Raw genomic sequence first — 18,097 nt, 5'->3', positions numbered from 1 at the left:
GACTTGCCCAAGATCATAAGGAGCTGCAATGGGATTTGAACTGAGCTGGTTTTGAGCCCATTGTTCTAACCATTAGGCTACTCCTCCACTCCACTTTACTGAAGGTATAAATCTAAATTTTGTAACCGCCTTTTTAACAATATGTAAGCCACATTGAACCTGCCATATGGTGGGAAAATGTGGGATACAATTGCAATAAATAAATAAATAAATAAATAGGTATGAGTCGTGTTTCTTGCTACAAAATAATGCATTAGAATGCACTTGATGATGGATTAATAAGTAGTATGTCCAACATCTGACCTGCATCAACATATGGAAAAAACAATATTTTTAAATATGGTTACATTATAACACATCTTAAACTTAACCAGGCCTAAGTGTACTATAATGGCAAACATCCCAACACACATGACAGGATCCTACAGTATAATTACAGCAATGATATTATCCTTCAAACTTTGCTTCTCTACCCCTCCATCCAGCCCCGTAGCCCGGCATCAGCCCTTCTATTCTCTACCCTACCCCCCCCCCACCCATAGCCCAGCATCAGCCCTTCCCTTCCCCATCATCCATCCCATTGCTATGCATCAGCCTCACCCTAACTCCCACCCCTCCCTGTAGTCTAGCGTCAGTCCTGTCCTATCCCCTACCCATCCCCCATAGTCTGGCACCCCCCCCCCCAACCCTGAAGCACACCAGCATTCAATATAAAACTTTTTGTTTTTTAATGTCCTGGGCACTGCAGAGGCCACCCCCATCCAGGAACCTGTCTACATTAAATATAAAGGGTTTTTTTTTTTTAATTTTAAACCTGGGCACTGCAGAGATCATCCCCACCCCAAAACCCACCAACATAAAATTTTAAAAAAAGGTTTGTTTTTTTTAACCTGTGCAATGAGCCTACCCCAACATTATTGGTGGGTTTCTGGGTGGGGGTGGGCTCTTCACTGGCTAGGGAAAAAAAAAAAGATTAAATATACTCCCCCCACCCCAGGCAGTGAAGAGCCCATCCCCACCCAGAAGCCCACCACCAACATCACACTCACAAAAAAACCATTCAAAAACTGTAATGGAGACCCCTCTTTCCTCCACCAGAGAAAGCCAGTCTCTACAAGCAAGGCAATACGGGTAAGAGAGAAACATAAATGTTTTTTTCACCTGTACTCTGCAAAATACAAAACTAAAAATTTAAAATGTTTTAAAAAGGTACATTTCACAAAGCAGGCACATCTCAATCTTTAAAAAATATTAAATAAAAATAATTTTTTTCTTTTCTACCTTTGTTGTCTGTGCACTTTATTTTTCTGATTGGGCTAGTCCCACTCTCTTCCACTTTCCATGTGTCAGTCTTCTAAATTCTTTTCCAGGTTGGCTTTTCCATTTCTTGTCTTTCCTCTTGTCGTCATCCTTTCCCATTCAATCACCAAGTCCCACTCATCTTCTGCTAGTTTCCACTTCCCCCCACACTCCTAGTCACATCCATCTTCTGCTCCTTCTCCCTCCCTCCACCCACACCCTCTAGTCTCACCCATCTTCTGCTCCCTCTCTCTCCCCCACACCCCCTAGTTCCATTCATCTTCTGCTCCCTCTCCCTCCCTCAAGTCCCAATCATTTTCTTCTCTGTTCCCCTTCTCCCACACCCCTAGTTGCATCCATCTTCTGTTCCTACTCCCTCCCTCCACCCACACCCGCTAGTTCCATACATCTTCTGCTCTGTCTCCCTTCTCTCAAACCCCTAGTCCCATTCATCCTCTGCTCCCTCTCCCTCCCCTCACACCCCCTAGTGCCATCCATCTTGTGCTCCTTCTCCATCTCTCTCTGTTACACCCCCCCCCCCCCCCCCCCCCCCGGTTTCATTTTTCTTTTTACTCTTCGCCAGCCGGTCTCACCCCTGTCTCTCTCTTGCTTTCCTTCCAGCACCTCCCCCCCCCCCCCCCCCCCCGCCACAGCACTGGAGTCTTCCAGTTCTTTTTCTCCTTCCAACCCCGTGGTGCCCGGTATCGCCCCCCCCCCCCCCCCCAGTCTTCCAATACCTCGAGTCGCCAGCAGCTTCAGCGAGAAAGCAGTACACACATTGCTTTAGACCTACCCCGGAAGCCCTTCTCTCTCCTACAGTTTTTCCTCCTACAAGGGAACAGGAAGTTGAAGCAGAAAAGGCTTCTGGGGCAGGTCTAAAGCAGCGTGAGTACTGCTTTCTCGTTGAGGCTACTGGCGGCTCAGGGATTGGAGGACTCGGGGGGGGGGGGGGGGAAGCAAAACCGGGTGCTGCGATGCTGAAAGGAAAGAAAGATGCATGCTGCTGCAGTTCATTTGGGGAGGGGGGAGCAATTGCCCCCCCAAACTAAGCCCATGCATTCTCGAGAGCTGATCTTTTTCCTGTCGGCGGACTAAAAGCATGTGGCATAAGTTGCCATGGCAGAACTCAAAGGCTGTGCACTGACTGGTTGGAGTAGAGAAAACTGGGTGGGCCTGAGCTGTGATTGGGCGGGCCTGGGTCCACCCAGGCCCACCCGTAGCTACGCCCCTGCATGAAGCCCTTCCACGGCCCCACCATCAGAACAAACAGATGGTTCGAGGGACGAAAGTCATTCGTCACCTGTAGGTACCAGAGAAGAAGCTGGCGGACTTCCAAACACCACAAGGAAAAGAAAAATCCTGTGGATAATTCTATGCATGCCAACGAAGGCAGAAACAGCGGCTGATTGAGATGGAATCCTCACACCACCTTTGGCAAGAAAGCTGGGACTGTTCTGAGTGTAACCCTCAATTCCGAGAACCAAAGAAAAGGATTCTGAAAAAATAAAGCAGGCTAGACACCTGAAATGCTGAAGACATAGCCACCAGAAACACAGCCTTCAGCATCAGACCCTTCAAAGAATGTCTGCAAGGGCTCAAACGGAGCCTGCTGCATGGAAATAAGACCCAAGTCTCCAGTCTGGGCAGGGAGATCTCAGAGGGGCCTTCAGCCAATTAACCCCCTTCAAAAAAAAAAAAAACGAATGACATCTGGCTGAGCGGCCAGTGAAGAATTCCCAATGCACCCCCTACAGCAAGCCAGGGCAGACACCTAGACCTGAAGTGAATTAAACACCATGCCCTTCTAAAGACTCTTTTGAAACAATGCCAGGATCGATTGCAAAGAGGCCACCAAAGGAGACACACCCTGTCCAGAGCACCACAACTTCAATGTGCGTCAGATCTGTGCAAACACTTTCTTGTTCCACAAAAAGTCAACTATAAACCAATGCAAAACCAATTACCCAGAATAAATAGTTTGATTTTTTTTTTTTGTAAAGTGGAAGAGAGAGAGAGAGAGAGAGAGAGAGAAAGAGAGAGCAAAAAAGAGAGAGAGAGAGAGAGAGAGACAAGGGAAGGGGGACAACTGGGGTGGAGGAGGGACCTGGGCTGACCAGGTATGCCCCCTAAAGCTGACGAGTACCAAGATCACCTCCACGCTCAACTGCCTAGGAGACCTAGGCCAGGAGCACCCTTAACAGAGGAATCCTGAAGCTAGAGGAAGTCCATCCATGCATCAGCTGGAAATACAGAAATAATGGCTATATGAGGAGCTATCTGTCCTATATTACTGGATTCAAGTAAGTGATCTGTATCGCCGCTTGCTGGTAGACAGACACAACCCACTAGTTTCTGGATTTGTTTGCTGCTGATGCTAAGGAAGTGAGGATGAAGCAAAGTGTTTTGATTCTGTGATCTCCAAAATAGGAGGGACTGCAGATCAACTGAATCATGACGAATAAAAGAGGGAGCTAATAGTTGCTTCTGTCAGGTTGGCACTTTCATCATGATTCCCTGATCATCACTCAGTTTTGTTGGCAGATAAGCTTAAAGCACACTCTTTTCAGCAATGATTTGAGGGCAGTGACAAGAGACTGTGGCCATTAGAAAGGGCTTGAAATAGCTTTACTTCTCATAAGGAGTTTGGAGGGGGAAGTTGAAAGAAAGGGGCATTATGGATTTCATCACTTTTATGAGCATTATTTGTCTCTCTCTTACTGTATGTAGTCTCAAGTTAATTTTTGTATATTTTGTAATCCATAAGAACATAAGAATAGCCATATTTGGTCAGACTACTGGTCCATCTAGCCCAGTATCCTGTTTCCAACAGAAGCCAATCCAGGTCACAAATACCTCGTAGAAACCCAGATAGTAGCAACATTCCATGCCATCAATCCCAGGGCAAGCGGTGGCTTCCCCCATGTCTGTCTCAATAGCAGACCATTATGGACTTTTCCTCTAGAAATTTGTCCAAAACTTTTTTAAACCCAGATACGCTAACAGCTGTTACTACATCCTTCTATATATATTTTTTAAGTATTTTCATGTAACTTCACTGAGTGTCACCTTGTACTTTTTGAAAGAATAAAAATAATCGATTTAGTTCTACTCGTTCTACACTACTCAGGATTTTGTGAACCTCAATCATATCTCCCTTCAGCTGTCTCTTTTCCAAGCTGAAAAGCCATACCTCTTTAGCCTTTCCTCATGAGAGGAGTTCTAGCTCCATTATCATTTTCATTGCTCTTCTTTGAACCTTTTCTAATTCCGCTATATCTTTTTTGAGATACAGCGACCAGAAAGGGAAAATTAGGTTCTTACCGTGATAATTTTCTTTCCTTTAGTCATAGCAGATGCAGCCACTACAGATGGGTTGTGTCCATCAACCAGCAGAGGGAGATAGAGAGCACACTTTTTTCAGTGCCTCATACCAGCTTGCTCCACTGCCTCTCTTCAGTATTTGAAGCTTCCAAAGCAGCATGGCAAACCGCAATGGGAATAACATAAGCTTTCCTCACAGCGAACGATGGCCCTACAACAAAGGGCACTAACTCAGAATGGAGGGAATGAAACATCCTCCCGGAGGGCATAAACTCATCCTCCACTGAGACATAACTGGAGGAAATAAACTCATCCTCCAAAACATGAAACTGGAGGGAATTAAGTCATCCTCCTTTAATTGAACAAGAATCCTGAAGACTGTTTTCAGACTTTCTCCCAAGGACGGAATCTCCAGGAAACACGAACAGAACCTGAAATAGATTTACAGCAGACAGGGAGGGATCATGGCTGCATCTGCTATGACTAAAGGAAAGAAAATTATCACGGTAAGAACCTAATTTTCCCTTCCTTGTCATCAAGCAGATGCAGCCATTACAGATGGGATGTATCAAAGCAATCCCTAGATAGGGTGGGAACAAGCCACACCACGCGCCAGCACTTGCGCTCCAAAATGTGCGTCCCTCCTGGCAGCCACATCCAGCCTGTAATGCTGGGCAAAAGAGAGCTTAGAAGCCCATGCTGCTGCACTACAAATCTCTTGAAGAGAGAGTGCTCCAGTTTCAGCACAAGAAGAGGAAATTCCTCTAGTAGAATGCGCCTTAAAGGCATCAGGCGGAGGCCGGCCGACAAGCAAATAAGCTGAAAAGATAGATTCTTTAAGGCAGCGGGCAATAGTGGCTTTAGACGCTGGAGACCCTCTGCGAGGACCTGATAGCAAAACAAACAGATGATCAGAGGTCCTGAAAGAGTTAGTAACTGGCAGATACTGCAGCAGAGTCCTGCGCACGTCCAACAGGTGCAATTGCCCAAAAGATTCTGGAAACTCCTCCTCGACAAAGGAGGGCAAGAAAATAGGTTGGTTTTGGTGAAACGCTGAAACCACCTTAGGCAAGAAGGAAGGCACGGTCCGAACCGTGACCCCGGACTCTGAAAACTGCAGAAAAGGGTATCTACAGGACAGCGCCTGAAGCTCTGACACCCATCTCGCCGAAGTAATGGCCACTAACCAGACGGCCTTCAGTGTCAAATCTCTCTCTGAAGCACGCCGAAGTGGTTCAAAGGGAGCACCCTAAAGGGCCTTCAGCACTAGCCCCAGGTTCCAAGCTGGACAAGGTGCACGCACGGGAGGACAGAGCCGAAGCACCCCTCTAAGAAACTGTGCCACATCCGGATGAGCAGCTAAAGACACGCCTTCAACCTTGCCACGCAGGGAGGCCAATGCTGCCACTTGCACCCGCAGGGAATTATAGGCCAAGCCTTTTTGTACACCATCCTGCAAAAAGTCCAGAATCGGCGAGAGAGGAGCCCGCAGGGGTGTGATCTCTCTGGAAGCACACCAGACTTCAAACTGGCGCCAAATCCTGGCATAAGCCACGGAAGTGGAACGCTTGCGGGCTTGCAGGAGAGTGGTAATTACTTTATTGGAATAACCTCTCAATTGCGCCCTCTCAATCGCCAGGCCATAAGACCAAATCGGCCGGCATCCTCCATGGTCACCGGACCCTGTGACAACAGGTTGGGAACCAGAGGTAACTGAAGGGGATCCTCTACGAGCATCTGTCGGAGGTCCGCATACCAAGGCCTCCTGGGCCAATCCGGGGCGACGAGAACCACTTCTCCTGGATGCAGCCGAATCCGCAGGAGCACTCGCCCTATCAAGGGCCACGGAGGGAACACATTCAGTAGGCCCGGAGGCCAGGGTTGAGCCAAGGCATCCAACCCCGCCGCGCGAGGATCTCTCCGACTGCTGAAGAAGCACGGGACTTTGGCATTGGAGCTTGTCGCCATCAGATCCATCACGGGCTTGCCCCACTTGGCACATATCTGCAGGAACACTTTGTCTGCAAGTTCCCACTCCGCTGGATCGATCTGATGCCTGCTTAGATAATCAGCTTGCATGTTGCTCTGACCTGCAATGTGAGCTGCCGACAGAAACTGTAGATGCAGCTCGGCCCAGTGGCAAATCTGTTCGGCCTGCGCGGCTAGAGCTCTGCACTGAGTGCCGCCTTGTCGATTTATGTAGGCCACTGCTGTCGTGTTGTCCGACATCACTCTGACAGCCAATCCTTCCAGGGTCACTTGAAAGGCCAGAAGCGCCTGAAACACCGCTTTCAACTCTGGGCGGTTGATGGACCACTCCGACTCCTCGGGTGTCCATAGACCCTGGGCATGCTTCCCCTTGCAATGTGCGCCCCAGTCTTTCAGACTGGCATCTGTCACCACTAGGCACCAATCGGGGAGCGCCAGCGGCATTCCTCGCCGCAGCATGCTGTCTGAGAGCCACCACTCCATGCTGAGTCAGGCCACAGGGAACCAAGAGAGTCTGAATTGGTAATCCTGAGATACTGAAGACCATATTTGGAGTACAGCATACTGTAGAGGTCTCAGGTGCGCTCTCGCCCAGGGCACCAGTTCCATGGTGGCCGTCATCGATCCAAGCAGCTGGACAATGTCCCAAGCTCGCGGGCGGGGCATCCTCAGGAGCAGATGGACCTGATTCTGAAGCTTGCACCGCCTTTGCTCGGCTGTGTCGAACCTGGCCCCCAAATATTCTAGAGACTGCAAGGGGGTCAGGTGACTTTTGGCCAAATTGACGACCCAGCCCAGAGATTGAAGTACTGAGACCACTCTGGCTGTTACATGCTGACTCTCTGCAGCAGAATTTGCTCGAATGAGCCAGTCGTCCAGGTATGGGTGAACCCGAATACCCTCTCACCTTAGAAAGGCAGCTACTACCACCATAACCTTCGAAAAGGTGCAGGGAGCTGTGGCGAGGCCAAAAGGCAAGACCCAGAACTGGAAATGCTTTCCCATCACCGCAAACCTCAGAAACATCTGGTGCGGGGGCCAAATTGGAATGTGCAAGTAAGCTTCTTTCAGGTCCAGAGACGTGAGTACCGCCGCAATGACGGAACGCAGGGTTTCCATGTGAAAATGCCGCACTCTTAGGGACTTGTTTAATTCTTTTAAGTCCAGAATAGGGCGAAAAGACCCTCCTTTTCGCGGCACCACAAAGTAGATGGAGTAGCGGCCGCAGCCGTGTTCGGTGGGAGGTACCGGGGACACGGCCCCTATTTGAATCAGACCTTGTAAAGTCTCCTCTACCGCTGCCCGTTTGGCGGCAGAACCGCATCGGGACTCCACAAACACGTCTCTTACAGGGGCGTCGAATTCTATTCTGTAACCGTCTCTGATCAGGTCCAAGACCCACTGATCTGAGGAAATGTTGGCCCACTCCTCGGCAAAGACGTCCTCCGATGACAGGACTCGAGGAGAGGGCCGGCGCACCATCATTGAGAGGGTCGCCCCTGAACTCCAGGCCTTGAGCCAGTGGCTGTGGAACGTTTGTCCAAGCGAAAGGAGTTCCTCTGCTGAAAACGGGCACGAGAAGTGAACCCAGCAGAACGCCCCGGGCGGTAACTTCGAGCTTCACGGAAGCGAGGTCTGTAAGAGGAGTGGACCGCCGCACCCTTAGAGGAAGGCCGAGGCCTATCTTCGTGCAAGCTCTGGGGTTTAGCCTCACCCAGGCCCTTCACAATTTTCTCCAACTCCTCACCAAACAGGAGAAGGCCTTGAAAGGGCAACTTCACCAACCTTTGCTTAGAGGCCATGTCCGCCGCCCAATGCCGTAGCCAAAGAAGACGGCGAGCCGCCACTGCTACTGCCATGTGTTTAGCCGAAACTCTGACAATATCATAAAGGGCGTCAGCAAGAAAGGACAAGGCCGACTCCATCCGCGGAGCCACATCTGAAAAGGGCTCCGCTCCATCACCGGGCTGTTCCACTGCCTGTTGCAACTAAGCCAGGCAGGCTCTAGCAGCATAACAACTGCATGCAGACGCCCGAATAGTGAGACCTGCAATTTTAAATGACCGTTTAAGTGCTGATTCCAGTCTACGGTCTTGAATATCCTTCAGGGCAACACTTCCTTCAACAGGGAGGGTAGTTCTCTTTGTCACAGCTGTGACTAGGGCATCCACTTTAGGCACAGCAAAGCGAGCCATATGCTCCTCACTCAGAGGGTATAATTGCCCCATATCCCTGGAAACTTTCAAAGGTCCCTCGGGGTCAGCCCATTGAGCCGAAATAAGCTCTTGGATGGAGTCATGCAAAGGAAAGGCTTGAGCAGGCTTTTTGGTACTAGCCATCCTAGGATTCACAGAGGAGGCTGTGCCACTGGCAGGGTCCTCAATAGAGAGAGCCTGAAGGGCATCAGAAATAAGCACTGGCAGCTCATTACGGTGGAAAATCCTCAACGCGGAGGGATCGTCCAGATCCTGAGTCACTAATGCACCAGACCAGTGCCGGGCTTTGTGGGAGAGCTCTTTTAAGCATGTATGCTTTATGCATTAATAAGACAAAATCAGGAGAGAAAAACTCACCCTGGGCACCCGGATCTCTGCTGGGGCTAGTAGTTCCTATATCAGCCTCACTCCGAGGCCTCCCCCCGGGATCAGGACTCTCCGTCTCAGTGGAGGTCGCGCCATGTGGTAAATTCAAAATGGCGCCCGCTGCCAGCTCAGAGCGCGAAAAATCGTCGCTCGCCATGCTCGGGCCGGCTCTAACGTCTGTACAGCACTATTTACAGAGCCCTGCTGCTGATCTGCGCTTGCCACACTTGGAACAGCGCTTTACTGTCTCCGCAGCCATCGCCGAAAACAGTGGTAAAATTCAAAATGGCGGTTCGCGCCAAAATCGTCCCGATCGCAGGCCCACTCCAGAGGAGTCAGAAAACACTCTTACCTCACTGGACTGAGTATCACAGCTCCGGTCCCACAGAAAAGGCAAGGAAAAACCTCTGTTCCAGCGTCTAAGCGCCAAAGCAGGGACTGTCTTTCTTCTATGTTTGTGCAGCGCTGCGTACGCCTTGTAGCGCTATAGAAATGCTAAATAGTAGTAGTAGTAAAGCGCGACGCAACTTTTTTTTTTTTTTAACGCTGTGAGGAAAGCAGAGGTAAATAGAACTCCGGAGGCTCAGGTGAGTGGGAAAGGGCGAACCTATGTGCCTGCATCCACTGTTGGTGGGGAAGGACAGGGAAAGCTAAGCAATGTGTCCACATCCACGGAGGTATGGGTAAGGCAGGGAAAGGGCGAACCTATGTGCCTTTAAAGTGAAGCTGCTATAGCCTCCAACACCCCTGCTAACAACTGGCAAAAGCACAGGAGCAACCTCCAGGCAGATTTTAGATGGAGCTAGAAGAAGCTGCAGCCACTCTGCTAGGGGAGATAGAGAATACTGAAGAGAGGCAGTGGAGCAAGCTGGTATGAGGCACTGAAAAAAGTGTGCTCTCTATCTCCCTCTGCTGGTTGATGGACACAACCCATCTGTAATGGCTGCATCTGCTTGATGACAAGGAATGAACGCAATACTCAAGGTGAGGTTGCACCATGGAGCGATACAGAGGCATTATAGTATTCTTGGTCTTATTTACCATCCGTTTTCTTAATTCCTAGCATACTGTTTGCTTTTTTGGCCGCCACCGCACACTGTGCCGAAGATTAATGGAGGAGTGGCCTAGTGGTTAGGGTGGTGGACTTTGGTCCTGGGGAACTGAGTTTGATTCCCGGCACAGGCAGCTCCTTGTGACTCTGGACAAGTCACTTAACCCTCCATTGCCCGCCGCATTGAGCCTGCCATGAGTGGGAAAGCGCGGGGTACAAATTTAACAAAAATAAATAAACAATTTCAGTATATTGTCTACAATAACATATAGATCTTTTTCTTGGGAGCTGACCCCCAAGGTGGACCCTAGCATCAGGTAACTATGATTTCATCCGCTATTTGGATGCCCAGTCTTCCAATGTCCTAAGTTTCATCTTGAATTATATTGCTCAGGAAGATGGTACAATGTTTTATAAACAAATAAACTGCCAAATAACCCATCACTAGCATAACTTTGGAACCCTTTTATTAAGTAGGTAATAAACAGGTTTATGTCTGGGGTCTTCCCATTTGTGGAATCAGCTGTTTGCTAACAGTCTGTCCAGATATCATTAAGGGTTGAGGATATTACTGAGGCTGTTCATTACCAAAATTCATCACCTGGTAAATATGCAGCTCAGCGAACAGAGTTCTCTGCAATCACTTCATTCCATATCATAGCTATTTCTTAATATATTTACAATTTATTTAGGTTTAACTTATGCTTTTACAATGGTAGCTCCGACAAGATTGATATAGGGCTTGCACCAAAGGACATACGAGAAGAGACTGGAAGACCTGAATATGTATACACCCTAGCGAGGAGGAACAGGGGAGAAATGATACAGACGTTTAAATACTTGAAATGTATTAATATAGAAACACATTTTCCAGAGAAGGGAAAGTGGTAAAACTAGAGGACATGAATTGAAGTTGTGGGGTGGTAGACCTAGGAGTAATGTCAGAAAATTCTTATTCACAGAGAGAGTGGTAGTTGTCTGGAATGACCTCCCGAGGGAGGAGGTGGTGGGAAACCCCCCCCCCCCCCCCCAGAAAAAATAAAAAAAACTATGGCAGTATTCAAAAAGGCATGGGATGAGGATGGAGAAATCCAAGATGGCGTTTTGAAGTGTACGCTCAAAAGCGGCTCTCTACCCGACTTGCCTTAAATAACACTATTACCTGGATTAAAGGCCGAAGCGAAGAGGAAAGCAGCGAGTGATCTCTTCCACAGCTGCAAAACCTTTGGGTCCGATGGACCGCTTTATGGAGTCCAGAAGAAACTCGGGGGCAAATTCCTCGCTGTTGGAAGGGGTGACAGGAGGATCCTTGCTTCCCCAGCCAGAGGTAGATACCACGATCAGCCCCGAGGAACGGAGACCTCCGACGATAACGGTGTGGAGGCGGCAGCAGGGGCAGGAAACGCTCAGCATCTCAGACCCAAGATTGATTCCCACAGAGGAGACGTCTGCCACCCAGGAATCGCTGAGTTTTGCCATCAGAGAAGAGACTATGGAAGGAACAAACGTTTTGAAAGGAGTATTTGCATCATGGGAAGAAAAAGATCTTGAAGGAGATTTACCTGGACAATTACTGACTAGTAAGTCAATTTTGCCTCTTAAACCTACAGTAATAACTCTCGACTCGATATGGGAGGCTCTAGTAGGACTAGAAAACTCCTTTACACAGAGACTGTTAATGGTGTCCCAAGTTAACAAAGTACCATTGGAAAAGATTACTAACTTAGAAACAAGGATGATGAATAACGAGAAAACTCTTAACATCAAATATTGAAATAATAAAGTCATGTCAGCAGTTAGAAATATCTTTCAGAAATTTTAAAAATTCCTGAACAAGCATATCCACCTGTTTCAAAAAGTTATTATTTACCTTCATATAAAAAAAGAAAAAAAAAAGCAGGAATGGATCAGAATGAAGGTGGAATAGAAACTTCTTTTGATGTATTGAATTTGACACAAATGATTCAAGAAGAAGAGAAGGGGACACCAGCTACGTTGATAGTCTTTTTTGTTCTGGAACCCGACCGAGATTGGGTACTTAAACAATTTTTCCGTCATAGAGATGAACTCTTTATGAATAATAAGATCAGGATTTTTCCTGATATAGCGAGAACAACACAAAAGCGACGTCAAGCATTTCTAAAGCTGCGCGCTAGAGTTTTACAGTTGGGGGGATTATATTGGTTAAACTTTCCCTGTCAATGTGTCTTAAAAATTAATTCAGTCAAATATATTTTTTATGATCCTTCTCACCTGAGTGCATTTCTAGATTCCAAGATGATTGTTACCCCAAAGCAACAACAGTCCCATCTACTCCGTAATAAGGATATTAGGCCCATTAACGTATCTTCTTTTTCTAGATATGTTGGTAATATTTTCTTTTAAAAAAAATTATATTCTATTTTATTTCCTTTATAACAATGTTTAACTTGATTTCATGAAATTGTACCTTGTTTTTCTCCCAAATTGTGGACTGGAAATGGATATGATAATGTGAAAAGAAATCCGCCAAAGAACGGAGAACTCAAGACACCCCACAGAATACAACAATCTAAAAGAAAAGTGGGAGGACGACCAAGGATGCCAAAGACTGAGATGATGTATAATAATAGAGAAGTTTATTGAAGTATGGAGACTCGACACAACGTTGTGTTTCGGCCTTAGGCCTGCATCAGAAGTCTATAATAAAATTTAATACATAAATAATAAAGAAAATAAATTAAAATACATGGTGGATTATATATGAAATTTTTATGTAGAATATACCTATATTTTACTTGAACTTAATTTGAAAACATGTATAAAGCATAACGAATACAATATATAAGCTGAGTTTATGCAATAACTCATACATTTTTAGAAACAGCAACATGATAAATCACATGGTAAATACTTGGTGTGCATATATCATGGTAAATACTTGGTGTTCAGGAAGGGATAGCTTCGACGAAAACTCCTGTGGTTTGGAACGCGAGGACAGTGCTGGGCAGACTTTTACAGTCTTTGTCCCGCAAATGACAAATTTACGGAAAGAAACAAAACACATAAAGGCCACACTTAATGTTCACTAATGCATCATACATTCACCTCTGAATTCTCATTCCCGTAATATCACATCTCTCATACCTTTACTCACAGAAAGATCTATACCATATGTCCTCATGCCTTTTTATCGCCCTCCAAGCTCCCAGTGTTTCCTTCCAAAGTTTCAATGTTTATGTTCCATTGTTACATTCCCTAACGACACCTCAATTGTTTCGCATAACTCTGCACAATGTAATCCATAACCATCTGTAACAAAATGTATTTCTAACATTTAACTCATATTGTAAGCCACACTGAACCCGCAAAAAGGTGGGAAAATGTGGGATACAAATGTAATAAATAAATAAGATGGATTTGGATAGGCTGGAGTGTGCTTTGAAGGTAACTCCAGTAGTTGGAACATAAAGAGAGTCGGGCGGACTTCTATGGTCTATGTCCCAGAAACACCAATTAAACACCATGATCAAGTATATAATGAGGCATATTTTCAAAGCACTTAGCCTTCCAAAGTTCCATAGGTTTCTATGGAATTTTGGAAGGCTAAGTGCTTTGAAAATATGCCTCAAAATCACATTCATTGTTGAAGTGATAATGAATGTGTCTGTTGGACAGACTAGATGGACCATTGGAAGGTTCCGTCGGCGGAATCGGAGAGAAGTAGAGAGATCGTGGATGCTTTCCAAAGTGTTTTGCTCAGACAAATGGTGACGGAACCCACGAGGGAGGGAGCGACGCTGGATCTGGTGCTCACAAATGGGGATAGCGTGTCAAATGTCCGAGTGGGTGCCCACCTGGGCAACAGTGACCATCAAACGGTTTGGTTTGATATGACGGCTGTAGTGGAGGGCGGCCACCCAAAACTCAAAGTCCTGGATTTCAAGCGTGCAGACTTTACTAAAATGGGGGAATACCTGAGGAAGGAGATGATGGGCTGGGAGGAAGTACAAGAAGTGGAAGGACAGTGGTCAAGGCTGAAAGAAGCTATAAATAAGGCCACAAACCTTTATGTAAGGAAAGTAAATAAAAGCAAGAGAAAAAGGAAACCGATATGGTTCTCCAAGCAAGTGGCTGAGAAAATAAAGGCTAAAGAGTTGGCATTCCAGAAATACACAAAAACTCAAGAACAGGAACACATGGAGGAATACCGGATGAAACTGAAAGAAGCCAAGAGAGAGATACGTCTGGCGAAAGCGCAAGCGGAAGAACAAATGGCTAGAAATGTGAGGAGGGGAGGCAAAAATTTCTTCAGGTATATTAGTGAAAGGAGAATGACTAAAAAGGGAATTGTGAGAATAAAAGTTACTGAGAACCGCTATGTAGATAGTGATGAAGAAAAAGCAAATTTGCTAAATAGATACTTCTGTTCTGTTTTCACAGAAAAAAATCCTGGAGCAGGACCACGATGGACTGGAAAAAGTACAAATGAAAATGGAGCTGATACAGCATCATTTACAGAAGAGAGTGTGTATGAACAACTTGTAAAGCTAAAGGTGGACAAAGCCACGGGACTGGACGGGATCCACCCCAGGATATTGAGGGAGTTCAGAGAGGTTCTGGCGGGTCCTCTTAAAGATTTGTTTAATAAATCCTTAGAGACAGGAGAGGTTCCGAGGGACTGGAGAATGGCGGAGGTGGTCCCTCTTCACAAGAGTGGTGATAGGGAAGAAGCTGGAAACTACAGGCCGGTAAGCCTCACTTCGGTTATTGGAAAAGTAATGGAAGCGATGCTGAAGGAAAGGATAGTGAATTTTCTGGAAGCCAATAAGTTGCAAGATCCGAGACAACATGGTTTTACCAAAGGGAAATCGTACCAAACGAACCTCATTGAGTCTTTGATTGGGTGACAGGAGAATTGAATCAGGGATGAGCTATGGACGTAATCTACTTAGATTTCAGCAAAGCTTTTGACACGGTTCCCCACAGAAGGCTTTTAAATAAACTGGATGGGCTGCAGATAGGACCCGAAGTGGTGAACTGGATTAGGAACTGGTTGACGGACAGACGCCAGAGGGTGGTGGTGAATGGAGTTCGCTCGGAGGAGGGAAAGGTGAGTAGTGGAGTGCCTCAAGGATCGGTGCTGGGGTCGATTCTGTTCAATATATTTGCGAGTGACCTTGCCGAAGAGTTAGAAGGTAAAGTTTGCCTATTTGCGGATGATACTAAGATCTGTAACAGAGTGGACAACCCCGGAGGGAGTGGAAAACATGAAAAAGGATCTGAAGAAGCTAGAAGAGTGGTCTAAGGTTTGGCAATTAAAATTCAATGCCAAGAAATGCAAAGTGATGCACTTAGGGAATAGAAATCCACGGGAGACGTATGTGTTAGGCGGCGAGAGTCTGATAGGTACGGACGGGGAGAGGGATATTGGGGTGATAGTATCTGAGGATTTGAAGGCGATGAAACAGTGTGACAAGGCGGTGGCCGTAGCTAGAAGATTGCTAGGCTGTAATAGAGAGAGGTGTGACCAGCAGAAGAAAGGAAGTGTTGATGCCCCTGTATAAGTCGTTGGTGAGGCCCCATCTGGAGTACTGTGTTCAGTTTTGGAGGCCGTATCTTGCTAAGGATGTAAAAAGAATCGAAGCGGTGCAAAGAAAAGCTACGAGAATGGTATGGGATTTGCGTTACAAGACGTATGAGGAGAGACTTGCTACCTGAACATGTATACCCTGGAGGAAAGGAGAAACAGGGGTGATATGATACAGACGTTCAAATATTTGAAAGGTATTAATCCGCAAACGAACCTTTTCCGGAGATACGAAGGCGGTAGAACGAGAGGACATGAAATGAGATTGAAGGGGGGCAGACTCAAGAAAAATGTCAGGAAGTATTTTTTCACGGAGAGAGTGGTGGATGCTTGGAATGCCCTCCCGCAGGAGGTGGTGGAGATGAAAACGGTAACGGAATTCAAACATGCGTGGGATAAACATAAAGGAATCCTGTTCAGAAGAAATGGATCCTCGGGAGCTTAGCCGAGATTGGATAACAGAGCCGCGGAGCTGGTGGTTGGGAGGCGGGGATAGTGCCGGGCAGACTTATACGGTCTGTGCCCTGAAAAAGACAAGTACAAATCAAGGTAAGGTATACACAAAAAAGTGGCACATTTCTTGGGCAGACTGGATGGACCGTGCGGGTCTTTTTCTGCCGTCATACTATGTTACTATGTTTATCTGCCGTTACTTAATGTTACTATGTTACTTATTCCAACTAAATGTATTTGCCTTTTCTCAGAGGAATCTGAATCTAATGGCCTCACTTACTAACCTGTGTTTTAACAGCTAATGCAAGTTAGAAGCTCAGTTAATAAATTGGCCCACTGACAAAAATGGGGCTAGCACTAAATGTGCATCCGCGTGAGTGAGTTAATGCAGGTTAGTAAATGTACCTAAGGCAACAGATGGAAAAATGGTTTGCACGAGGTCACAAGGAGCGTCAATGGGATTTGAAACCTTACTTTACAAGTCTAAGTTGAGGCCACAATATCTTGTGAGGAGACTCAAAAAGACCTACATCAATAGGTCTTAGACATATGCACGCCAAACATGGAATGATGCATCTTTTAGAACATGAGAAGGTGTGTGAAAAGATCAACTGTGAGATTGCTCTTGTGAAGTCACCAAGAAAATGTTTTTTAAATTTCTTTATTTGTACCAGACAGTGGAAGTTTAATTAATTCCACTGCTCATTAAGACTGTCAAGTGCAAATTGGCCACAGGAAGAATGTTGAACTGTTAATTTGACATAGCTTAACATACTGAGGAATCCTTAAGCTGCCACTAAGATGCTGGCGTACATTTTGTATACCAGAAGACATGAGATTTGACATTTTATTGGTGAGAAGAAACTCCAGAGCTAGTTAAGATTTCACATGCTTATATGAATTCCAATCACGGTACTAGGTTGAGATTGGATTTGACCAATCTAGTCTCAGCATATTTTCTGCCCCCTCACTTAGCACCTAAGCAAATGATAGGAGATAAGGAGCTGGATTAGTCCTGGGGGAATTGTGCACCACTGCACAATGCAGAATTCCTTCCTGTGCAGACTTTTATGCAGGGACCAGGTGGCAATGTGATATGCATAGCTCTCTGGTTCCTTTCCTCCTGCAAGATTTGTTTATGAAATCATGAAAAAATAACCCTTATTCATTACTGGGTGAAGAAAGCAAGCATTTATGTTTTTGAAAGAATAATTGAAAAACTAGCATATCAAGTCATTGATGTAGAAGGTATGTGCACTCATGAAACAATATTACATATTCACATTTCATACCCAATTGTTTTGCTAGAAAAAGTTAATAAGAATGGAAGGCAGATCAAATATAGAAAATGATTAAAGATGACCATATGTCCTATCTAGTCTGACATCCATACAAAAATATATACTTTTTTTTCTTTTATTAAACTATATATATTGAAATAGATTCTTTTTAAGTGACTAACTCCAGAACTGCACTATTTTATTGAAGGCCTATTAAACAACATGGGACATGGGTACATGGATTGGAAAGTCAATTGTCAGCTGTCATTTCCACTGAAGTTGTCCTTGCTTAAAGTTTCACAATAAAACCTGGCAGTAACTTGCACCTTTACACTAGAGGATGAACAAACAGCACACTTACCCATGAAGCTGTAAGCTATTCAGCGTTGTCCATTTTTTCCACACATCAATGTTTTTTCTCATGGTTCCATCACCACTACAACAACAACAAAAAAAGTAGACCCATTAACACCTAATGGATAAAATTATAAATGCAAACTCAAGAGATTTTGAAAATGGAATTCAGGCAGCTGGAATAATGGGGAGAAATCAT

General features: G+C 45.8%; 1 protein-coding gene across 2 annotated transcripts in view; it reads right to left on the bottom strand.

The window, feature by feature from the left end:
• Positions 1 to 18,097, bottom strand: part of LOC115474227 (tRNA (cytosine(34)-C(5))-methyltransferase-like) — a 358,438-nt gene that overhangs the window by 233,576 nt on the left and 106,765 nt on the right. For both annotated transcript variants that reach the window (XM_030209615.1, XM_030209607.1), the window contains exon 8: positions 17,906 to 17,980. In XM_030209615.1, the coding sequence (XP_030065475.1) occupies positions 17,906 to 17,980 (75 nt within the window). The remainder of the gene's footprint in view (positions 1 to 17,905; positions 17,981 to 18,097) is intronic.

Source organism: Microcaecilia unicolor, chromosome 1, assembly GCF_901765095.1.
Source record: "Microcaecilia unicolor chromosome 1, aMicUni1.1, whole genome shotgun sequence".
NCBI lineage: Eukaryota > Metazoa > Chordata > Amphibia > Gymnophiona > Siphonopidae > Microcaecilia > Microcaecilia unicolor.
This window is presented reverse-complemented; position numbering and strand designations above follow the sequence as displayed.